The sequence below is a fragment of the Strongylocentrotus purpuratus genome, unplaced genomic scaffold (genome assembly GCF_000002235.5).
Source record: "Strongylocentrotus purpuratus isolate Spur 01 unplaced genomic scaffold, Spur_5.0 spur5_scaffold_18, whole genome shotgun sequence".
NCBI lineage: Eukaryota > Metazoa > Echinodermata > Echinoidea > Camarodonta > Strongylocentrotidae > Strongylocentrotus > Strongylocentrotus purpuratus.
This window is the reverse complement of record NW_022145603.1, coordinates 16,762,839-16,788,592: the sequence shown is the minus strand read 5'-3', so window position 1 is coordinate 16,788,592 and position 25,754 is coordinate 16,762,839. Positions and strand designations below refer to the sequence as shown.

Below are 25,754 nucleotides of genomic sequence, written 5' to 3'. Positions count from 1 at the left end.
TATATGGGTGATGCTGTGCACTTAGATGATTAAGCAAAATGAGAAGAAATAGAGGAAAGAAAAACAAATATTTAACCCATTTGATCTACTGGTATATCAACTCTAAAGTTCTGACTACCATGAAGCTGTTCTTTGGCCTTAGTATTTAGGTAGAGTTCTTTTTCGCAAAAGAATTTTGTATCATTTCTTGAATTATTGTTAAATAATGCTAAATGAATCAAGATTTTCACTCTTTGACAAATGAAGGATAAGAGATTCTATGTGTATCCTTCATTAGATGAGAACAAATAATATCATTTTCACTCTATTTTCTCCACTCCACAACAACTTATTCAGCCAACAGTGCGACACTAGAGCATTGGAATGTTTTTAATCAAATCCTTCTTTTTCTTCATTTTTTAAATCTTTCCCCAATTTTCTGTAAACTTCTGTGTAGGTCTTTACAAATTAACATTTTTCCATTTTGCTCTTGGAAGGTTTAATATAACAAATATCTAGTTTTACATGTATGATTATGGTATGTATTAATACACTATTTTTTAACGTATGTTTGTGAGACTTGCTCCCTTAAAAGGCAGCATAATGAAATGTGACACATAAATCTGTGGCTTTTGGCAAGCGGAAAAAATAGTACAAACGAAGGTATAGTGTGCATGCCTGCTCTTATCAGCTAGAATCAAAATAGGAGGAAAATGATTGGTCACTGGCCAGCTTTTGGTTCAAACATCAGGGGGGTGTTTCACAAAGATCCTAAGTTGAACTTATCTCTAAGTTGGACTTACAAATTATGGAAAGCCATTAGCATGCTTGAAAACATTTAAAAAAATTATTTTAAAAGGCATAAAGTGTTGATTCAAATCATTTAAATTTTCTATTAGCATAGGAAATTTCATGTTCTCGATGTGGAATTTAAGAAAAGTCTAAAATACTTGAATTTTTATTTTTGAAGATATTTTATTTCAAGGCTACAAATGGCTCTCCATAATGTTTAAGTCCAGCTTAGAGTTAAGTTTGACTTTGAATCTTGGTGAAACACCCCCTGCAGTATTAAGAGCCAAGAGCCTTTATGGTACATCAGAGACAAATAATGCGTAGGTACTTACTTTTGATTGGTTGATTCCTTCAAGTCGTCTCTAGGTCTATCTGTGATGGGATTGATAATGTCTGCAGAGTCGTCACTAGAGAGCTCAGACTGAGCTGTCTGAAAGTCATCATCGGATGAGCTTTGAGTTCTGAAAAGAAAGATAAAGCTCAATATTAGTGTTCGGGTCATCATGTAACTCTCTTTCCAGACAACTGCATTTCAAAGTAATTCTAAAAGGATCAAAAATTTTCTTTCCAAATGGTAAGATGGCAGCCTGGAAGCCTGTTGATCGGATTCAAGTCGATTAACAGTCATGCGTTAACAATGTTAAATCTGAGATTCACGGCCCTACGTGTTATCAGTGTCTGTGATATGGTGTAATATTGAAGCCCTAAAAAAATTGCAAACTGAGAAGTAGCCTTTCACCTGGCTCATTGAAAGGATTCCTGGAATATGGTGATTCGGTGGGCTGCATCAGGAAGACTATTGATGTGTTTCTTATGAGGGGGGGGGGGGGGGGTGAAGAGCACTTCATTTTGTGCGAACAAGGCTCTATGTACCATTCCCACCCATCTCAGACTTACTTGTTATTGGAGTCATCAGAATCTTTGTCAGACAAGTCTTTATCGATTGGATCAACGTCACTTTCATAGCCTTCCTTCTTCCCCTCAACATTCTCTGCAAGAATAGAGCATAGATTTAAAAGTAATGCAAAGTTTGGGGAAATTTACAAAATTGGATGGATAGGAATTCCTTAAAATTTGGATAAATTTGGATGCCCCTGTGGATGTATTATAAGCACAAGAAACAGCACTGCTGAAATAGATTTAAAAAGTTACCGATGTTAACCTTCTTAACCATATCTAATCTGATTTAGTTACACACTTATTCCAAGTTGGAATTTCATGGCTCATATCATGAGAAATTGCAATGAGGCTAAACCCTGAACTTCAGCTAAATTGACCTATGACCTTTGAACTACTTATTGAAATTAACAATATATACTGTATACGCGCGGTACACGCTCACAATACTCTTAGACGAGTATATTTCCCTACCATAAATTATCTCTCTTTGACAATTGGCAAGTGGGATTCGGTATATCAAACAAATATTGACTGCTCAGAGGGGCATGATAAAAACTATTGCCCCTCAGAGATCTTGAGACTGCACTGTGCCCCTCAACTTTATTTCGGATCACAGTACAATTTCAAGATCACCTTTGGCAATAGTTTTAACAGTGCTCCTCAAAGTAGTCAATATTTGTATAATGCTCACTGCAGACTTTCTGTAATCAAATATGCAGAGCTGGGGGGCGTTTCACAAAACTTGTCATCAGTGACAAATGACAGTTGTTGTTATAAGCTACTGGAATCCTTGCTTCTGATTGGTTATCAGTAGATTTGTCACTGATTTTTGTCATTTGTCATTGAAAAAATGTTTTGTGAAACGGGTCCCTGGAGTACAGTTTTAGGTTTGGTTAAGAATTTGGTTTAGACCGTTGGTTTATAAGGTTCCAGTTAAGACTTTGACTATCATTCAAGTTGTCACCATAAATACAAGTTGGTCATATACAAATCTAAAAGCATTCCAAACTTTGTACTGAGGAGCAAAGAAGGCTTGAAACTTGAAATAAACATGTTAAGTGAAAAAACAAAATATCGACATCGTGAGAACTTACCAATGAAGTCTAACTCGGCAAAATACTCATCACCATGCTCTTTTCCTTTTTGATTTGCTTCTTCTTCATCCCATATCTGACCAGCGTACGTACACACAAACATTCCCTTAGGAATATCATCTAAACACCTTATGCCCCAACCCCTTTATAGGGACAAGGAGAAAGAGAAGAGAGGGGTGCAAGAGAGAAGTGATGGGGGGGGGGGGGGGAGATGAAAGTAAGGGTGAGAGAATCAAGAAGGAATGGAGAGAGGGAGGGAGAAAAAAAGATTAATTCAGCGTTCTCGCAGAATAAAATGAAACTGATTATTCAAAACTATATATAAATTGTCTGAATACTAAATATAATAAGGTGTCCGAAGATGATTTTTAACACAGGGGATCTAGGCAAAGCCCTGTGCCCGTATTCAATAAACTTCTTAAGCATGAAATGTAAGATTTTTTTTGTATCTTTTAGCTGATAGAAAAGTCTTAGCAAAAAAATGTGTATTCTATTAAAGAATTGGGGGCTAAGTATTTTGACTAAGGAGTACATGTAAGTAGATATTCTAAGATTTTTATCTAAGAAAAAGTGCTTAAATAGCTTGTTGTATTCTAATACAATCGAAATATCTAAGATAAGTAAGAAAACACTACCCTATATTTAAGCATACCACTAAGGATGTTTAAATACGGCCTTGGCACTGGCAGTGCCGCTACATGCAGTGAAGTTTTGGATTTCAATGAAATAGAGAAAAAAAATGGGGAAAAAAGGCAATGTGATACAGCACGAGCGCAGGTTATCAGTTGACGTAAGGTTTGCATGCGTACAGCATCGGCGCCACAGTGCCATAGGTACTTATGCTAAAACAAAGTGCTTATCATGTTTAGAAAATGGTTATTAAAGGCAACTGTCTTAGCCTAGAAAAATGTCTTGGAAGTTTATTGAATACAGGCCAAGCAGTCCTCCTTTTTTAAGCCCACTGTAAAATACTACCCCCACAACTGATACATCCAGGAAGGTAAGACACCAACAAAGATTACGATCAGTGAATCTGAAAACATCTGTTTAGTAGCAACATTTTTTTTATTAATACTCAAAAAAGGAATGCCATTGCATTTAAAGCCCGTCTGCACTAGTTTGGCCAGGGGGGATTTCGTTCGTTCGTTCGTGTCTCCTTAGATCAAGATTACGGTAATCTTGATCTTCGTAGTAGTTGCTACAACCGGCCGTGTCAGACACGTTGCCCCGGGTGCGAGATAGGACTCTTGTAGCGTGCCCCCATTTAAAACAATTATACAGTTACAGTTAACAATACATTTAATTAATAGTATGAAACTATTAAAATTACTCTCATGTTACGGGAAAAAATATTGCATATACATATATTATGAATCAATTGATTTGGTCGATCCATAATAAGAGCATGAGAGAGAGAGAGAGAGAGGGGGAGAGAGAGAGAGAGAGAGAGAGGGGGATTAGACGTCCCTGCAAGGTCACTGACAGGTGGTTACCTCATCAAATCAGCTCTCAATTAACATAAGAAAAAGAGGATCATGAGGGACCAATAGGCACTGATTAGGCATTGTTTGCTATATAGAGGGCGCAAGTAGCTAACAGTAGTGCAGAGGGGCTTTAAATCAGATGGAACGTTGCCTGGATAGCACAAAAGACCTCATTCTTACCTGTCATAGGTCTTAAAGACTTGTAGTCTCAGGGAGAGTCCATTCTGTACCACTTTGTTCTGACACTGCTTGGAGCATTTGCACTTATCATTGCACTCATAAATCCTGATAAGGAAATAAACAAGTAAATAAATCAGTACACCTATTTACAACCAGGGACAATCCAGGGTCCCGTTTCACAAAGCCTTTTTCAATGACAAATGACAAAAATCAGTGACAAATCTGCTGATAACCAATCAGAAGCAAGGATTTCAGTAGCTTATAACAACAGCTGTCATTTGTCACTGATGACAAGTTTTGTGAAACACCCCCCCCCCCTGTTCTATACATTCACATATACATATAACAAAAACACATATCTTTAATTGCATATCAAAGAACATTTCATAATTCAGTAATCAGTAACAGAATGACAAGTATTGAAAATATAGGATTTTGTTTCAGATTCTGAGACAAAGTTACCCAATCCCTTTAATGAGAAGCCGCAAGATAATTTGCATCAATATTCTGGACTGGAAACCTCTAAAACTCACCCAGTTTGAAACTGATCCTTGAGAAGACGGTTCTTGTATCCTGCATCAAGTCTAGGCTTACCGTCACGGTTACATGCTGACGCCTTGATTGTCAACTGTCTACAAGCACACCTAGTGGCATCCTATCAAAGAAAAGTTATTACAATATTATACAAACCATTAATAAAAGCTCTCGTTAAAACTATACCCCACCGCTATAACACAAGAACCAATGTAAATCAGGTGGGGTATCACGACCCCACTTTCGTTTCTCGTTAAAACTTTGACAGAGCCACTAATACCCCACCACTATAACACAAGCACCAACGTAAATCAGGTGGGGTATCACGATCCCATTTTCGTTTCTCTCGTTAAAACAAGGTCTCGGCAGGGGGATTACATTGTTTAGTGCTAGTGTTTACTTTAGGCTTAGCTCTCGGAGTAGTGAAAGTCAAATGGGGGTTTCAATTTTAAACGACAAGTTTTCGTCATGCAATGCATGCGAATGAGTTTGTTATACAATCTACCCACACTCGAGTTGAAGCTGTTACAATGAACAAATGAAAACATGCATCATTTGTTTTATACAATTAAACTCCTAGATCCTAGTTATTTGATGTAGAATGATTTCATTCAAGATTGTATTGAGTTATTATCACTGAAATAAACCCAAAGTTTAAAAGGCTTATTTTAGCAAGCACATTAAGATAAGCGCATTAACCGTTAAAAACTTTAAAAATGGTTGGAACTTTCTCAAACCTATTTTACAATTATTCAACAACAAAAAATGTGTGATAGTGTGAGTAAATTAATTACACGAGAAGACATTTGAACACGATCATTTAGTTTTTGGGATAAAACTAAAAAAGTATGTGCATACTCATTGATGTGTGTTAAAATACAGATATGTGAACTGCTCAACACATACCCCATTTTGCAGCAACATTTTAAAAGAAGTTTACCACCTCAATTCAAATTAAATTCAAATTGACTGATCTCATGAATGAAGTGGTGAAGGATAAAGCTCTAAAGGCTATGTAACTCGCTGCTCTCACATTCACATTCATATTGTCCGAACCTCGCGAGTCTTCTCATTCTATTATATCCCAAGTTGGCCACTCAATATTCAAATTTGCATCTTCTTTTTTATCTTTATATAACAAATTGAAATCCAACTACCACGTACATCTATGAATTTTGATGTGCATCCCCTCTCTCTTTCTTTTCTTCTGCTTTTTTCTGTCTTTTTTCCCATTTACCAATATTTTTGTCCTCCATATTTGTATTATTATGTATCCTTTGAGGGTAGTCATACTATCAAGCTTTGCTTACTTCGTCAACCCTCCCGTTTGATGTTTTCGATTAGATACAACCAGCCTTACTTTATTCTACATATATTCATCTGTCATGTGTAAAATTGCGATGATTGTTTGTTATATATTTGTAAAAATGCAAAAGAAAAATAAATAAATAAATCAAAATCAAAATCACACTTACTGAGCAGTTATCAGTACAATCACAGCATATCAGGAAGTTAGGATCTGTATTGACCTTTGTCCCTCTCAGCACAGCCTGTCGTTCAGTCATGTATATCAGAGGAGGAGGCTCGTCTGTGTCGTACTCATTCACACACTAAACCAAGAAATCAAGAGGAAAATGGAGAAAAAAAGAAAAGCTAAGAATAAACAACCTGCTTAAAGGCATCGTTTATCAATATTAAATGTGAACTGCACGGCCCTACGTGTTATCAGTGTCTGTGATATGGTGTAATAATGAAGCCCTAAAAAAATTGCGCTTCAAAATGATCAAGAAGTGCCTCAATCTTTGAGTGACCAGTTTCACCATACTCATTTTCCCCAATAGACTGTAGTGTTATGAAAACCGTTTGGCAAACGGTTTTCAAAATTTGTGATTCCAATCATAAATATCTTGATAATCAGACAGATGATCGGCTTGTAAAAGGCATGGGGTTCTTGACTGACCTAAAGGTATATAAACATCATTGTAGCATGAGCGAAAACCAGGATTTTATTTCAGAATCTGAGACAAAGTTACCGGATCCCTTTAAAGATAAAGTTGAGTTCTGGTCATGCGATTGCATTGTGAAAGAAACGGTGTGGAATCAATCAGAAAAGGTTGATCATCTAGCATATAAGTATTGGTGTGTACTGCAAGGTTCTGGAACCCTCAAAATGCCCCCCACCCCAAGGAAAATTGGGAAAAATTGAGGGAAAAAAATAGTGATAAAATCGGAGGGGGGGGGGGGGGGGAGGGGGAGGAAATAAAAAAAATCAAGTAATTATCGGGCCTGCTACATAGGGTAATAGAGCAACTGTTCATCAGTTTCTCTAATTCTTGTGGACACTCACCGAAACAGGAACCTTCTCTACCCCATTAGAGAGATCTGTGAGCTGCATATAATAGAAGCGACTGTTCTGCCTTGTGCGCCGCTGGTTGAAACTGATGTGGACGTGTGGGGCAAAGGTGAAGCGATCTACGGACAACACTTCAGATCTGGTTTCCTTCACTGTGTCCAAAAGAAAATAAATAATAAAAATAATAATAATAATAATAATACTCAGTTTTTATATAGCGCTTATTGGAATCACTACGCGCTTCCAAACTTGGAGATTATTACCCCGGCTTTAGCTGTGCTGCCATTGCGGCGCTCTAGCATTTCAAAGAATTAATTCCTTCACAAAGATCCCAAGTTGAACTTATCTCTAAGTTGGACTTAACAATTATGGAAAGCGGTTAATAGCATCTACGAAAATATTTTGTAAAAGTTATTTTAAAAGGCATAAAATGTTGATTCAAATCATACCTATTTTCTATTATCAAGGAGATTTCATGTTCTTGATGTGGAATTTATAAAAAATCTAAAATACCTGAATTTTTCGCTTTTGAGTATATTTTATTTTAAGGCTACAAATGGCTCTCCATGATGTTTAAGTCCAGCTTAGAGTTAAGTTTGACTTATGATGTTTGTGAAGCACTCCCCAGAGAGTTAAAAAAAAATACCTGAGAATGCAAGTAATATAATGTTACTGCATAATATTTACATTTACTTCATGAAGTGGTACACATTACCTACAAAAACATGCAAAGTACATAAAGGAATAATCATTGAAATTTATAATCATTGTATAGAATATTCTGATTTGCTAATGTTGGTATTTCAAAAATAATCGTAAGTTTCCTTCTGTTCCATGGATAGTATTCAAATAATTTTTCATGATGTTACATGTAGGTAGGAAAAGTCATAATTGTTGTCTTACCAAGCAAAAATTCGCATTCTGACTGTTGAAATACAATTATTTGGAACAGATGGTATCTTACAAAGATTTATGCATTAAATTTGAGTACATTACGAAAATGATCTATTCATGAATGAGAAATTAAATCTAATTTTAATTGTTCTGCAAGTTAGGTAGTTCTATTATAATGCACAGAGATGCCAACCTCTTCGACACAAAAAAACAGACTGAGTAACCTAAAAAATAAGATTTTCACGTAAACTCGACACTACCAATGGCTTGTTGGTAAGTACCTGGTAAGTATGGTCAAGTAAAATGTTTGCTCTTTCATTAAAATTTAAAGAGAAAATTGTAAAGCAAAGTTTTTGTTGGGGTTGCTGGGGTTTACTTGTACATGTTTATATGCGATTCCGCATTTTTTATGGGTTAAAATTGTTAAGAGGTTATATCGTATTATCGTATTTCACTCTTATTATCGTACTAAATACAATTTAATCGTACTGGTTGGCATCTCTGAATGCAGGTTAAAGCAACATTAAAATTGATATCTCGGTACTTACAATATCTTGAAATATCATCAAAGGAATACTGCCGAAAGAACAAAGAACATAAAAGAGTAAGGCTATAATTAGACTATTAAATTTATTAGAAGATTGTGTCGCACATTTGACATTGATAATATCTACCGTATGTTTTGACTACGAAGTGAAAGAGGAATAATATTTTATTTTCTTGGTTCAATACTTTCATTTTTAAGCATAAGTAATGATTACATTTCTCTATATATATATCACTTGAAAGGAATGCATCATAAATATTTATCATCATAAAAGAAAGTAATTTTCTCTCTATACTTTCCTTCCAAGAGAGAATTTTTTTTTCTTCTTTCCACTACCGGTATATCCTTTCCAAAGAGAAAGTAGTGGTGTAGTGGTGGTTATTTTACCTGACTGCTAAGAAAGCATAAAAGTAACATGTTCCTTAATCATCCATTAGAAATATGATACTTTCTATTCTCCTATCCACAGAACATTATATTCCTTTATTCTCCCTTCCATAAGAACAGGACATACTGTTCCTCTAAACTAACTCCAAAGATAGGACATGCAGTATAAGGCCCAACAGATTAATTCAGCAAGCATCTGAAATGTCGCCAGAATGCTATCTGCAAGCATTCTAGAATGGGTCCAGATTACCACCATTCTAGTAGAGTTCTGAAAACAATGCGCAATCAGCTTATTGTCAAGCAAACCAGGGAAAAAATTAATTACAAAATTTCGGGGGCTACTTTTCAAGCTTGCTTGCATGAAAATAACACTCTTTAATTTGTTTTGCATTGAACTCTATGCAAATTTGGGGGGTTCTTTTGGACATTTCAGGGGCTAATTTGCCCCGAGCCCCCGTGTATTTTTTTCCCTGAAGCAAACAATGGGGCATTCAGGAATACACCATGCACCCACAATGCAACAATGCAATAAGACTCGGCATGGGGCGGTGGGTACATGGTGCCACTACAGCACAGGGACATAAGTTGGATCGCCTGATTAATTGTGGTACATATAAGTTATTGTTTTCTCATTCTTGTCTTTTCCCTCTAATTTGTTTAGGATTTAAAAGTCTCCTTTTTGAAGACAACTCTGACTTTTTCAATGTCAAGTATTTTTCAGTGGCTTTGAGTTCTGTTCTTTCTGACCAGAGTGGATAGATATTAAGCAAATATTAATCTACTACGAGGGTAATGGTACAAACTATCATCACCGAGGCGATGATAGTTTGTATCCATTGCCCGAGTAAAGGAGGTTAATATTTGTTTTATATCTCACATCGGCAATAAGGTCTATTTAAAGTGAATTTTACATAATTAAAAGAATTGATTCTGCAGACAGTTGAGCTTCAGCTAGATTTTACAAAGCAAAACATGCATACATGTAATAAAGTTGATGTGCGCTCATTTGACATTGACATTGACATTGACATTTCGCGTAACCTACTGTGCTACGCTTATTCAATGGGCAAGTGGGGCAGCAGCAAAAAATTACTGTAGAAAAGTCCTATCGCAGGGAGATAGTACTTATCTATCATTGATCATGTGACCTTGTTTAAACCAATCAGATTGCAAGATTCTTAGTATGCGGGATATAAACATGTATATGTGATTGCTATGAGGTTGATATCAGCTCTCGGCCACGAAGCAGTGCATTCTGTTAAAGGATTCGAACGAGTAGAAGATAGTCGTGCTGAAGATCTTGACTTTGTATGGATGATGCATTCTTAGAGCATTTTGGAATGCTTCCCATTCTGACGCCATCCTAACCATAACTAAAGCCTTGGTCACAAATGCCATTACGAACTGCTATGAACGATTTTCAGACAATGGAAATTTGGGAAGACGATGGAAAAACGGAGATTTGTACGAAATATTTTTTTGTACAAACCTTTCTGACCGTAGCATTAAGTGCCGCATTCTACATGCTGCCGGAATGGGGATTCAAAGGACAAAAGAATAGAAGGGAGCTTTCCAACAGCATTTTGAATGCTATCTGTTGCGCCTCATGCTATGGTCACAAAGAGTCGTACAAACGATAATTTTGTACGAATCTCTGTTTTTCCATTGTCTTCCCAAACATCCATTGTCTGAAGATCCTTCGTACGGCATTCGTAGCAGTTTGTAATGGCATTTGTGACTGAGGCTTAAATCTAATGAAAGCCTACTACATAGGCCCCGATCTTCCGACTCACCAGACTTTTGCCACAGGGCGTTCTGTAGATGACGTGTCGTTTGTAGCTGCTACCTCCCTGCTTACAAAGCTCTCTCACCCAACCTAGATCCATGGGCCAGAGCAGCGGGTTCTGATTGTGATCAACCACTTGGGGAATGGGCCCAAGACAGATGGGACGACACTCGTGAGGCACTTAGAGAGAAGAGAGAAAGATCAAACCAAATCAGTTCTAATATACCAGTTCGTAGATACAATCTGAGCATGCGCGGATTGATCTGCACATGCGCAAATAAAGGTCACTTGAACATAATTGTAAAACCCACTGAGACTAATACTGGATACATGCTCCCGAAAGTTATGTAATCATTATTCATGCATGCACCTGTGATGCATTCTATTGAACACAGGTGGAAGTAATCTTTTCAAGAGGGCAAAGAATCACCTTCATGACTTTAGCTGTGATTATTCCAAAAGGCACAAAGTTGGATTTATCTATATTTAAAAGATATGTGGATATTTGGGGTCATATGACCCATGTGCTAAACTACGAACTGGTCTATTCAACACTGTCAATACAATCACCATCTGTGAATTTCTTTAAATCAAAACTAAAAGCACACAACTGTAAATCAAAGCATATCAGGAGCTCTTGTAGGGCAGTAGAATATATACTTAATGTTGGATAGTTTCTGCGATCTATACATTTATTATTATCATTATTATTAAGAGGCGATTGTCCAATTGTGTCTTGCTCATCTGTGGCAAGTTCTTGCACATTTTAGCATACGACCTCAAATGACCTTTGACCTTAGCATGCGACCCCCAACATCACCATAATATAAAGGTCCCCAAAGGGAATATGTGACCCAAGTTTGGTCACAATACAATACACCGTTACACGGTTACAAGAGTGCCCGTGCGCAGACATGGGCCCCATTTTTATTTCCGGGTAAACAAGTGTGTTTAAGTGCAAATTAAGGGGTGTATTAACAATGTATAACCTCAATCAACCTTGACCGTTAATGCATGTGACCCTTGACCTTTAATATGCATGTGATAGCACGGAGGTCTCCCAAATGCATGTGTGACCCAAATTTAGTCACAATACAATTAACAGTTGCAAAATCATTTGTTACAAAAGTCTTACATGTAAAATTAAATGTATTACCCCAACTGACCTTGACCTTTAATGAATGTGACCCTTGACAGCGTCATAGCATGGAGGTCTCTCAAATCATATGTAACCCAGGTTTGATCATAATAGAGTACCAAAGCTGTGACATCATAACAATCTATTTTTAGAATTTCTCAATTTTTTTCTTCATTTTCAGAAAGAGCATCAAAAATAATGTTGAAAACCAATTGAATATGTTAAGTATTGGCTGAGATATGACCATCTGAATAAATATATGTCCTATTGGCCAATACTTAATATATTCAATTGGTTTTCGACGTTCGGACATTATTTTTGATGCTCTTTCGGAAAACGAAGAAAAATTTGAGAAATTCTAAAAATAGATTTTTGATGACGTCACACTTCACCACTCTATAGGATTGATCAGAATAGAATATACAAACTTTGTCTATTCTTAAAATGCAAAAAATACATAAATATTCTTTATTTGGTAATGGATGTTGTTAGGAGATTTCCATAGAGGAAGATGTAAATATTTTCTTGAATTCTACATTTTAGTTTCAGTCCTACATGATCAAAATGTTGTAATAACTTTTTTCCCTCATTGTTTACTTTCTAAAATACACAGAACAATAAAGCCAGACAGGTTTAAAAATGCACATAATAATAATAGAGTTTACTTAAAGATAAGGTTGAGTTCTGGTCATGTGATTGCATTGTGAAAGAAACGGTGTGGAATCAATCAGAAAATTTTGATCATCTAGCATATAAGTATCGGTGTGTAGTGCAAGGTTCTGGAATCATTAAAAGGATAAGAAATTTGGCCAAGTCTAGATAAAGTTACAAGCATTGTACACAGAAAGATGTATATGGGAAAGATGTAAATCTGTCCCGATTTTTACGATGACACATGCCATATTTAGAATATGAAGGCATTTGAAGAGCCATGCTTTTCAGGGAACATTTGTCATCTGATGTTCTTCCACCCTTGCATAATAACAATGATAACGCTCACAAGTTGTGTTTCACCTCTTCCCAGAACTCAACCTTCTCTTTAAAGTCAGTGAACATATGATTGTACAATAAAATACTAGAATACTTACTATATCTCAGTCTCTCCTTTGTAGCTGGAAGGTCTAGTTTGGTTTCTGGTTCAAACAATTTATCCTCCTCATACCTCTCTGTTCCATGACAAAAAAGACAAAGGATTTTTATTTCATGACAATGCAAAAGGGATTCTCTTGTCATAGAGATGAACAAGATGATTGCAACTGTGTCTTTAAAGGTAATGCAAAGTTTTGAGAAATTTTGAAAATTGGATGGATAGTAATTCTTACAGTTTTGATATATTTTGATGCCCCTGTGGATGTACTATAAGCACTAGAAAATTTAGCCCCTTAAACACTTTTGCTTTTCGAGAAATTGAATAATTAAAAATTTACCAGTGCTCCCGGTAATTTCAAATAGCGCTTAAGGCCATTCCATGGAAGCTGCCATTATGAAAATCTTAGAATATGCAGTTCTGATATTTAATTACCAAACGGGAATAGCAAATCGGTAGATTGTAGTCAAGAAACATTGTTTTAAAGCTGAATTAATTTCAGTCTTGAGAGGGCGCTATACAACATAAAGAGTTTATCATTTACAATTTCATCACTTTAGACTCGATTTCAACTGCAACAATGATCATTGAATGTTATAAAATCGCATATACTTCCAATATGTTCAATTGAACCAAATTCATGACCCCATACCAAAACTTTGTATTACCAATAATATGTCTCCGTCCGTATGTTCATTGATAGGTTTGGATTGCTTCAATAGTTTTAAAGTTATCACAATAACATTATTTCAACACTTTCATGATCCTGTGACCTTTGACCTTATCCATCCAAATTATAATCATTTCATTCATCCTTGTATGCTCATTCATACTTCATCAAAAGTAAGTTTGAATTGCATTAATAATTTTCATGTTACCTTGATAACATGACGTACTAAGTGAAATCGTGTATCAGTAAATGTATTCAAATTTATGGATGCTTCCTTCCTAGGTGTGTGAGGTGATGAAGTATTCAATTCACCTGCTATTATCGATTGTACTACAATTGTCAGAACTCAAACATGAAACTTCATACATGAGGTGGTGCTCTTCTGGGAAGAAGGTTTGCCATTTACTTGATAAGCGACTTCACATAGCATGTCATGTTTTCAAGAAAATAGAGATGCCCATTTCGTGCTGAGAAACTGTACACTATTCTAGCTTTATACCTCTCTCATACACTTGGGTGGGGAATCTTGTAGATTAATTGGCAAGAATACAATAAATCTTTCAGAATAACTAATGTTATTTCTTAGGGTGAGGCTTCCTCAAATTCTAACATGAACCCATAATAATAATAATAATAATAATAATGTTTTATTTACCCAGGGTAGCCACTTCAGTTAAGAAACTGCTCTTCCAGCGGGCCCTGCATAACATAATGTTATTACTACCCTTCTCCAATCTAATATGCTGAGCGCCTAGCTAGAAGGCAGAAGGTTCCATTGTTATAAGTCTTTGGTATGATTCGGCCGGGGTTCGAACCCACGACCTCCCGTTCGTGAGACGGGCGCTCTAACCACTGAGTCACCATGCCCGGTGAGTTAGAATAATAAGAATAAGAATAATGGATGACACACCTTTTCTCCTGTCTTTGTGTTTGTTCTTCTTCTTTTTCTTCTTCTTGTGCTCACTCCTGCTGCTCTCATACAGACTGCTAGTAGAGCCAGATACAGATGCGGAGGATTTCTTGGCAAACGAGGGAGTAGGAGTTGTCTGTTGAGCACACTGTTGAAGGAGCTGAGAGAAGTGGTATGGTGATGATGATGTAGCTGCTGAGCCTTGAGGGTCATTAAGTCTGCCTAGCATCGTGGGCTTGGGTTGAGGTATCTGTTGCTCTGTAAACAGTAACAAATCATACATTCAAGGAATCTGTTATCTTATTTTACTTTGAGTAAAACATATTTTCAAACATTAATTTTGACATTGTAATTGATGCCCCACAAGCGGTAGTCTGCACCTATTGGATCCATCCCATTATGAGTGACTGACCTATATAGATCTACTTTAAAGATAAAGGTGAGTTCTAGTCATCTGATTGCATTGTGAAAGAAAAGGTGTGGAATGGATCAGAAAAAGTTGATCATGTAGCTTGTAAGTATTGGTGTGAACTGCAAGGTTCTGGAGTCATCAAAATCATAATAAATTTGGCCCAGTCGTAGTAAAGTAACAAGCACTGTACACAGAAAGATGTATATGGGACTACACAAATGGTGGCGGGGCTACTAAACTTGATTTCCTAATCTTTCTATGCTCATTACTCAGCCAGTATACATTTTCTACCAAAATTGTTTGGCAAATGACATTTATTTGTAATCTTGAACATTCAGTGTAACTTTTGTTTGATTCTGTGAAAATTAATTTCCTTTTTTTACCAGAACTCGCCTTTATATTTAATGGATGGGATTGTAAATTTAAACCTGCAACAAGATGAAAATGCCTCCGTCTGTATGTTCATTAGTAAGTGATCTTGTGATCTTTAACATTACACCTCACAAAATAAATTGATTCATTTAATCCGTTCATGCTTGTACACATACTTCGTTCAATTTTTGGTAAATTATTAGTATTGAGTATTAAAGGGATTGTATCATGGCAAATACTGGTTAACCCCATCTACGTCTTCTTTTGGACAACTGCACGTATACGAATGGACTGATTAACTGGGTCAGCACGTTAGTGTTCGCGAAACAGACCGAAGTTCTCCTCATGCTTCGGTTTTGCGTTTGTTGCACACATGTGAATGCTGCGGTCGCGTTGTCTGTAGTCGTACTATACCCGATTGGCCCTAAGTAGGGCCACGGGAAAGACATATAGTCTCATCATGACACACTCCCTTTAAGATGTTTTCTAGCATTTTTCAACATTTTTATGACCCAGTGACCTTTGACAAAACAATTGATCCTTTTATGCTCATTCATATTTCATCTAATTTGGTTTGAATTGTTTTAATGCTTCAAGCATCGTAACTTCCTTGGCAGTTTTTTATTCATATACATGTGTAGGAATATTTCAAGAAGTATCTTTATGGTTTATTTCACGACGTTTTCTTTTTGACGGTGCTTGAGATATGATCGCGTCTTGGGTTTTTGGATGTAGCTGGCTGTGTGTGGCGCATGCATATGTGAAGCTTACTGTACCCTCTACCACAAGGATTTTGAGAAATAGAAAAATAATATTTCAGATATTTTCATATTTTTTAACTTGAATGTTCATCACAGGTGAGGTTTATTTCTATATTCACAGGTTAAAGGTCAAGTTAATATCCCATTCATCAAAGGAGATTGATTTTTCCCATCATACTATTGTTGTTCGACCAGCATCGAGTCTGTGCAAGCCTTTTTAGTCAGTGACTTATATTTGGATAGATTGCCGATTACTTGGACGGTCTCCGCCTGTTTCAGCGCAAAATCCTGCATGTGGTGAAACTGATGCAACAGCCCTCAATGAAAATGGGTAAAGTAAGAGTGAACCAACAAAGGGTAATTATTATTCCTTTAAAACTTGTTATGAATCATTTCAATTCCTTGAATTCCTTTCGAATTTAGCCATTTGCATCTAGGAACATGCTATAAATCACTGTTGATGGGGAAGTAGTAAAACACTTTTGCTTTTTTCAACGATGGATAAAAATTTGGGGTACGGTTTACAATACAACGTTGTTAACTTATACATACCTGGTAGAATGTGGTCTGAATGTACTTTGGTCATTTCAACATATGGAAGATTATGTCGCAATTGATCTGGAGTTGGAACAGTATTGATACCAGCAGTCTTCTTGTCACCCTGTGTGAGATAATGAATATTCTCCATAGACAATTGTTGGGGGAATTATGTGACTTTTAAACTTAACTTGATTGAGTAAAAAAAAAAATCCATTTCAAAGATATGTGCAATAAAACATCATCTGGATATTTGGTGTTTTAATTATCTTTATTTCAAAATCAAGACTACTTTCGACAATGAATAGTGGGTAAGGAAAGATTGTAACTGCCTCATGCATATCAATATGACTAATTTTGCCTAATGAATGATATTAGGAATAAATGATTTTGTTTGATTTTATGTTCCCCAACCATTGAAAAGTTGAAAGATGGCTAAAACATATTAAGAAAATAAAGATAATAAAATTATTAAAAAAAAAAAAAGAAGAAGATTTTGAAACGATAGTAGAAAATGAAAGAATAGAACTATAAAGATAATCTGCAGAAAAGGTAGGAAGAAAAAAAACATGGACAGATAAAAACAGAGGTGAACAATGTTAACCTTGTTTTTAACCTTCCATCATGATAGAAAGACGATAGAAGGATTATAGGAAAGAATAACAAAGGGAAAGGGTGAGAAGATAATAGGGGACAAAAAAGACATAGAGATGACAGAAGATACAAGGAGGATGAAACTTCAATTATTGAAACATATTTGTGGCTTACACCCAGTAAATAAGATCGATTGATCAATCTATAATTGAAATTTCTCCCAGGAAGCATTACGTTTATTAAGTTATTGTCCTATGGCGGATTTATGAATATTAATAAGTCAGAATGAATCAGGAGAGCTTAGGTATTTGTTTCTAGTTCATGGTGACTGTGCCATGGACCAGTGATGGCCTGGTGGTAGAGTCGCTGCCCGGCAAGCAGTAGATGCAGGTTCAAGTCCTGCTGGTTCCAAGATTTTTTCTGACTTGTTTTTCAATTACAGATCGATCAATCAAAGTTATTTACTGGGTGTAAGCCACAAATATGTTGAAATAACAAGTATCATATAGTATAAACAGTATGCAAATTTATCAAGAGAGACAGAGAGAGGGAGAGAGAGATAGAATAGATGAATATTACATATATTTGACAATAAGAACCACATTCATCTTGATAATGCATTACCAAATCAAGAAGGGGCTTAAGCCTGGTAGAGCCTCTATAGATCCATTCTGTCTCTGCTCCTCTGGATGGTGTAGCCTCAAAGAGCATGTTAGCAAGACTACCCTGTACCTCAAGCACTCTAGCATTCCACCTGATAAATAGTGGTTAAAAAAATGCTACGGTCACAAAGGTTCGTACGTACGATAATTTTGTACGAATCTCCGTTTTTCCATTGTCTGAACATTTTTCGTACAGCGTTCGTAGCAGTTCGTAATGGCATTTGTGATCGAGGCTTAAGCAGATGGAGAAATAATGCCTCAGTCACACCTTTGCGTATTTGGCTTGCGTATTGCTGGATATTTATGGCAAGCCGTTTTAAAGGCCGTCAGTACTACTTTGGCTAGGAGGGATTAGACCACCAAGGAAGGTCACTGACAGGTGGCTATCTCATCAACTCAGCTCTCAGTTAACATAAGAAAAAGAGGATCATGGTCACCAATTAGGCATTGTTTTCTATACAGAGGAAGCAAGTAGCTACAAGTAGTACGGTGGGCCTTTAACATTTATTTCTTTTTCGTGTTATCAAGAAATAATTTTCTGTTGTAAAGGAATGGTAATTCTTGATATCAAGAAATATTTAAGAAACATCGTTTTATAGCTTGAGTAAAACTTGACCTTTAGTGGGAGCTACATGTATACACCATAGAGAGTGTATTATTTACAATTTCATAACTTTAGACTTGATTTAAACCACGACAACAATCATTGAATATTGTACGATCGCATATGCTTCCAATATGTTCATTTGAACCATACCAAAACTTTGTATTACCGGTACCTTTAACAAAGACTCCTCTATAAACACCTACATCTCAATCTTCACTCATGCATGAATATCATCCATCCCTCAATCTCTTTATCCCTCCACGATCATGTTTCACAAAACTTGATACCCATATATTAACAATCATGGTAACTGTTATAAGCTACTGAAATTGTTGCATTTGATTGGCTGTGAGCAAATTTGATACCAAACTGTAACATTTCTTATTGACAAAAGTATTATGAAACAGGCCTGGCCCAGGGGCCCGTTTCATAAAACTTGTTATCTATAACAAATGCTAAAATTACATATTTGCTCTCAGCCAATCAGATGCCATGATTCAGTAGCGTATAACAGTAGCTGGTAAGTTGTTATTGATATCAAGTTTTATATATTCTGAGATATCCATACACTGACCATTTGCCATTCCATTCTGTAGTGACCACTTGATCCCTCTTGAGATTGACCATTGCCCGGTCAGGGTACTTATCTAGATATTCTCTGATGAAATCTCGGAGAAAATATCCACATCTGCCCAAACACAGGCGCCTGAGGGAGAAGGATGTCCAAATGACACAGTCAAAACACATGTTCATAACTAGGTATTAAGAACTTTATACTGTACTTAAAGTGACTCGTTAAAAACTGCGTAATTTTTGTATGAAATGTTACTTATTATATTTCTTTTACTGTACTAACCCTCTAACATGCAAAACATCCTGAACGAAATTCTCAAACCACAAAGATATTTATGGTTTTCTTTGAAGGTGTCGCACACTGTGCGACACCCTCTAACAGTAAATTCTCCCAAGCAAGATACTCTAAGCATAATGTACAGTTTTTCAGCACAACATGGGCATTGCCATTTTCTTGATAACTTGACATAATACCGTATGTGAAGTTTAAATTCATGGATGCTTCCTTCCTAGGTGTGTGTGGTGATAGAGTATCTCATTCACCCGCTATTATCCTTGTCGAAACGAAAATTGTAGAAATAGCTTGGTGCTCTTCTTGAGAGATTTTGCATAAATGAAATAGATTTGCCAACTGCTATATTTTAGTATTTTAAACTTAAAAGGGTTCCAATAGTTCACTATATAAATAAAACCAGGGTTTAAGACATTTGAGAATATAAGAAAAATCTCTCTTTTCACACAATACTTACTTGAATGATAGACTATATGGATCTTCTCACACGATAGATATTGAGCGTAACCATCGTCAAAAAACACCAAATATCTGCAACAAAAGAGGTGAGGCGTACTCAACAATGCTATAACATTGACAGGAACTTGTGAAGAAATCTTGGAACATGTTTTAAAATTTATTTTATTGAAATATATTTATTCAGGATAACAAGAATCAGATATACATTGTAAATACAAAATCTGTTTTACATCATGGTCCTGAACAGGATAAAAATGTAGAACACAGAAATATACATAATGAATATCACCAAAGTTCACAAGCAAAGGTAAGAACAGTATAAAACTAACATATAAGAATAATACGCATTAAAAGTAGTAAAAAGCACAAAACCAAATACAAAAAACGACAATGTGTAATAATTGAAATTAACAGCAGAAAAACATAAAATCGCTTCAAAGGGATCCGGTAACTTTGTCTCAGATTCTGAAACAAAATTCTCGATTTAGCTCATGCTGCAATGATAATTATAAACCTTTAGGTCAGTCAGGAACTTCATGATTTTTACAAGTCGATCTCCTGTCTGATTATCAAGATATTTATGATTGGAAATACAAATTTTAAAAACCATTTGCCAAACGGTTTTCATAACACTGCAGTCTATTGAGGAAAACGAGTATGGTAAAACAGGTCACTCAAAGATTTTTACTTTTTTGATGCACTTCTTGATCATTTTGAAGCACATTTTTTTTAGGGCTTCAATATTACACCATATCACAGACACTGATAACACGTAGAGCCGTGCATCTCAGATTTAACATTGTTAAATGATGCCTTTAAACTGAAACTAACCTTCCTCTGTTGGTCTTCATAGGAACCTCTGCTATGATACCAGCATACATCCCTTTTGTCTTTGCCCCTTCCTCTACCAAATAAGAAGCTAGGGAAGAAAACAGGCAGTTCAATTAAAATAACAAGAAATAAATCCAAACTGGGAAAAATAATGTCAGCCAACAAATAATGTTTGTTTCTTCATTCAACCAATTTAATCTTCAGAATCTTTAAGAATCGCCTACATATGAGGCGGAAAAACCATGGCGGGAGTATTTTTTTTTAAATGGTGAAAATAAAAGCCATTCGTAAAGCACCTCGATATTAAACTATTAAGAGTAAATAGTGTAAAATGCACACGGTAGAGCCTTTCTATGCTTGACAGATCTGTGGATAGTTACGATCATTTGGTAACTATTTCAATTTCAATTTCAATTTATTCATGTTTCCAACAAAACATTACAAATCAGTTATAAGCATTTAAAACAAATGTAAGAAATACATGTTGGAAACAGAGGGGTCCACTAAAAAGCAATGCTTGCACAAGTGTGAACACCTCAAATGATACTTAAGAATAATGAGTAATTAAAGGGACTATGTTCCATTTGCAGGTCAAAAAATGAAAAAGTTAAATTCCAACTGCATTTGAAAGATAATACTAATTTAGAACTTCCCGAAAAAAGGTGGGGCTTGAAAATGTCTTCAAGTGGGAAAATAATGACTATTAGTTGTCAAATCGACTTTAGGGCTATAGAGCCCAAAAGTAATAGTCTTGATTTTCAGACAATTGTACCGAATGGTCATACGTTTTATGCTGCGCAAAGATTCAATCAGTTTAATCTTGGCCATCACAAGAAGTGGGTTATTGATGTAGACAAATACTCATGTACCCTTTACAACTCTTTTCATGTATGTTATTACCAAAGAAGAAAAAAGCCAGTCAGTCACTCAATAGTGTCTGACAGTGAAGTCTAGCAAGTAAACGGTTTTCCTTGCATAATTTGAATATGAGGACACTGCTAACATTTAAATTTCACAGATAAGACATACATGACATATTCATAATTCCTGCAAAGTTGTACAGCAATTGAGGTTGGCTGCAAAAGGGACATAGTACCTTTAAATCAACTAATCCGTAACTACAAAAGGAACTACAAAATAGGGAAAAGAAAAAGGGGGATGCCAACAGAGACCAGAAAGGGACAAGACAATGCTTTACACGGTCATAATACCAAGAGTAGACAATGACAAAAGGAAGTGAGAGATCAGGGGTACAGAAAATAATACAAAATGTAGGTTAAGACTTACCAACTACTCTAATACCAACGGCAAGGTCACCTGGCTTAGAGGGCGTAATGACAGCTAAGAACTTACTGGACAACAGTCGCTTCCGGCCATGCTCAAATTTCACCTTGTACTTTTTCTGTTAAAGATAAGGACCAGTCATGGTCAAGCGATTGCATTGTGAAAGAAACGTTGTGGAATCGATCAGAAAAGGTTGATCATCTAGCATATAAGTATTGGTGTGTACTGCAAGGTTCTGGAATTATCAAAATGATAAGAAATTTGGCCAAGTCTTGGTAAAGCTACAAGCACTGTACACAGAAAGATGGGTATAGGACTAGGCGACACATGCGCGATATCTATCAGGTCCAAATAGATATAATAATTCACCAAATATATCAATTAGTAGGCGGTTTCTCGGCAAAATTTGTATGATCACGTATTAGTCAAAACATATTCTTTAACATGACTGGTAATAAGAGCTTCCATAACATTTTTTGAGAGGGGGGAGTTTCCAAAACTGGTCTTTCTCTGTTAGGAGAAATCAACCATGTGTACATGTTTTGCTCTTGATGTAAAGGGTTCCATGTGTCCATACTGTACTCAGAATATGGGCTTGATATAATCATTTTATAAAGAGATATTGCAATTTAAATACAATCTGAATACACCTTTGTGTGTCCATTTTTTAAACTGTATATTAGTTGCAACTTGTCTTTAATAAAACATTGTTGTATTCTTTTCATGCAAAGTCAATTTCAAATGGATTGTAGTATTGAAATGATTTGTTATATTACAGTGTATATTCTTTTTCATGTGATGTTACCTCCAATGAATTGCCAAAATGTGAACATGAATGAATGATTGATAAAATAAATAAATAAATAAACAAATCTCAGTGAAGAGTTTGAATGTCTTGTTGAATAGACTAGTTAACACATGCATACGCACTTGCATACCATAAGGTACTTGAAGGAACCTGTGCGAGTCCTAAACACAAGGTTTCATGTTATCCTTTATTTTCTTCATACTTCTTAATTGTTTACCCAGAGAATGCCAGGTAAAGTATTATAGGTTGACTTATAGCTATACAAAAAACAAAAAAAAATCTTCAGGGACCCGTTTCTCAAAACATTTTTTCAATGACAAATAACAAAAATCAGTGACAAATCTGCTAATAACCAATCAGAAGCAAGGATTACAGTAGCTTATAACAAAAACTGTCATTTGTCACTGATGACAAGTTTTGTGAAACACCCCCAAGGTGATTGGTAGCTTGAATGAATTTGATTTAGAAGCCTTCCCCTGCATTAGGCCAAATCCTTAGATTTAGGAAAGCTAATAATCTCACTTCTTGTAATTAAAAACAGCCTCATGGATTTAAAAAAAATTAAACATCGAAAATAATATCCCTAATGACGTTCGTTTGTCTCGCAATGTATGAAAGATCACGACATTTCGTGTGCCGCTGCTACACTTCAACGGGTGATAAAATATATTGTAAGCAAGCGTCTCAATCCCAATAATTTCAACAGAGACAACGGGATCGATATCCCTGAATTTTGGATGCGTTCGATACGCCGCCATAACTCCCCATCCAGCCGGCCTGCATCGAGCCAGCGGCTTGTTGATTGGTTGAGCAAGCTATTGTTCCCGCCTGGCAGGCGAGATGAACCAGCGGCCTGTTGCTTGGTTGAGCACCCGTGTGCTTCGGCCAATAAGCTTTGTCCGTTATTGTTCTAATTGTTATTGTTATTTTATCACCTGACGAAGTGTAGCAGCGCCACACGGAACGTCGTGCATCTTTTAAATCCCTTGTGGACCATACATTGCGAGACTAAGGCTGCGACCGGTAGTCGAATGCTCGAGTACCTGCACGGTTGACAACTACTCGGGTACGATTTCTTGTACCCGAATATTCGGCCGCAAAAAAAAAAAATTTAAAAAAAATAAAAATAAAAAAAATAAAAATGTCCAGGCCCACGCTTACCTGTGCCAGGGAGAGCAGCGTCCGCTGGCATGGTACCATCGGTAAAAATGTTTCCCAACTCAAGCACTGTCAAACTCACCTTTCAGAAACTGGGATCAAATGTCCAGATTTCTGTTTGGACTTGGAGGAAAATGGATTATTCTGCCATCTTTGGTTTTTAAAACAGCATTGTTTACTGTTATTATTCTTATTAAATCGGCGCCTTCAACTGCAAATCAAAGTAAAGTTGCATGCGTTTTCAGCGAGGGACCTGAGAAACTGCCGAGTAGTATGGTAGTGGCAAAAAAAAAGAAAAAAAGGACAAAAATAAAAAAATAAAAAAAAATTAAAAAAATTAAAAAAATAATAAAAAAATAAAAAAAATAATAAAAAAACATGGCGTCCGAATATTCGAGTATTCGCCTGTGAGCCTGGGAGTGTACTCGGGTACCTCATTACACTGTTGTGCACAGCCCTATGGGAGACAAACGAATGTTATTAGCAATATTATTTTTGAAACATTATACATGTTTATTATAAAGCAGAGAGCATTATAATGAAATATACATTACATTTAATTCAAGTAAAAATGAGGAAATAGCAAGCTGACCAACCGACATGAGAAGCTTACCATTCCTTTATGATGTATAGGAGGACCAATGAGTGTTCCTGGAAACCAGAAACTTTCCTCCCCCTTGGCTAGTACCTTCTTTCCTTCAACAAGTTCTGGTAACCTGTCATGGAAGAAACATATGCAGCAGATGTGAGGTAACATGAAAACTCAAATATGCTATTACCATACCATCAAATTCTGTTCAGAAAGGCTCTTTAAAAGAGAAAGTGGAGTTCTGGGAAGAGGTGAAAAATAATTTGTGAGCGTTATCATTGTATTAAGCAAGTGTGGAAGAACAACAATTTAAAGAATATTTCTGAACCATTTGCTTCATGTGCAACATTGCATCTTGCCGACATATTGTCTTTCCATCAAAATGCAGTTTTATTGACAAGCATGTCAACAGAAGGCCTGTCAATGACAGCACTAGTCTTGGTAGGTTTTATTTCCCCCATCTCTCTTTAATAATTCCTTGAGGGTCAAAGCCTTCAACAGGGTAGTTTATCTAAAGTGCTCACTCCTCTTACTTGTCAATTCATAAAATATGCAAATATGCGTCCTGTGTTTCAAGCATTAAAGAAAATTGAGCCTCTAATGGAAGTCCTTGTAGAAAAAAAAAGAAGTCTCAAACTTTTAATTTACAGTCAAACCTGCTTTAGTGACCACCTGTCTACAAAGACGACCTGTCTACAAGGACCACATTTTTTTTTCCCCTTGAAAATGGTTTCTCATTGAAACATGTACTAAAGGAACCTGTCTATAAAGACCACCTGTCTACAAATACCACTTTTTGTGTTTCCCTTGGGCGGTTGCTGTAGACAGGTATGACTGCATACAATTTCTGACAGTTCGAAAGTTTGGCCTTTCCTGGCTTCAAAATGATACTTACGTAGCATCGTCATCTCCAAACATCATTTCTTCTCCTTCCATCATGTGAGCATCATAGTCACCTCCATGTATGAGCTGCACCCCTTGACGAGCCTTCCCCCCTGGACTTCCCCCCTGGACTTGTCCAGGAACGGCAGATGGAGCTCTGGCGGTTGCTCTGAGAACAGTGGTCTTCTTGGAGACAGA

The 25,754-nt window shown here is 36.2% G+C and overlaps 1 protein-coding gene and 1 non-coding gene across 5 annotated transcripts in view; both read right to left on the bottom strand.

Moving 5' to 3' along the window:
* The window catches only part of LOC764341 (histone-lysine N-methyltransferase eggless), a 33,093-nt gene extending 13,017 nt beyond the window's left edge, over positions 1-20,076 (bottom strand). For all 4 annotated transcript variants that reach the window (XM_030989299.1, XM_030989300.1, XM_030989301.1 and 1 more), the window contains exons 1-15: positions 20,003-20,076; positions 19,255-19,386; positions 18,036-18,165; positions 16,833-16,941; positions 14,736-14,993; positions 13,157-13,234; positions 10,938-11,110; positions 8,759-8,786; positions 7,311-7,468; positions 6,439-6,573; positions 4,963-5,084; positions 4,430-4,534; positions 2,766-2,908; positions 1,669-1,762; positions 1,104-1,232 (exon numbers count right to left, since the gene is read on the bottom strand). In XM_030989299.1, the coding sequence (XP_030845159.1) occupies positions 1,104-1,232; positions 1,669-1,762; positions 2,766-2,908; positions 4,430-4,534; positions 4,963-5,084; positions 6,439-6,573; positions 7,311-7,468; positions 8,759-8,786; positions 10,938-11,110; positions 13,157-13,234; positions 14,736-14,993; positions 16,833-16,941; positions 18,036-18,165; positions 19,255-19,307 (1,715 nt within the window). In that variant the 5' untranslated portion in view covers positions 19,308-19,386; positions 20,003-20,076. The remainder of the gene's footprint in view (positions 1-1,103; positions 1,233-1,668; positions 1,763-2,765; positions 2,909-4,429; positions 4,535-4,962; positions 5,085-6,438; positions 6,574-7,310; positions 7,469-8,758; positions 8,787-10,937; positions 11,111-13,156; positions 13,235-14,735; positions 14,994-16,832; positions 16,942-18,035; positions 18,166-19,254; positions 19,387-20,002) is intronic.
* TRNAV-CAC lies at positions 14,620-14,692 on the bottom strand. The gene has a single exon. It is a non-coding gene; the product is annotated as a tRNA-Val (tRNA).
* Positions 20,077-25,754: the final 5,678 nt, after the last annotated feature.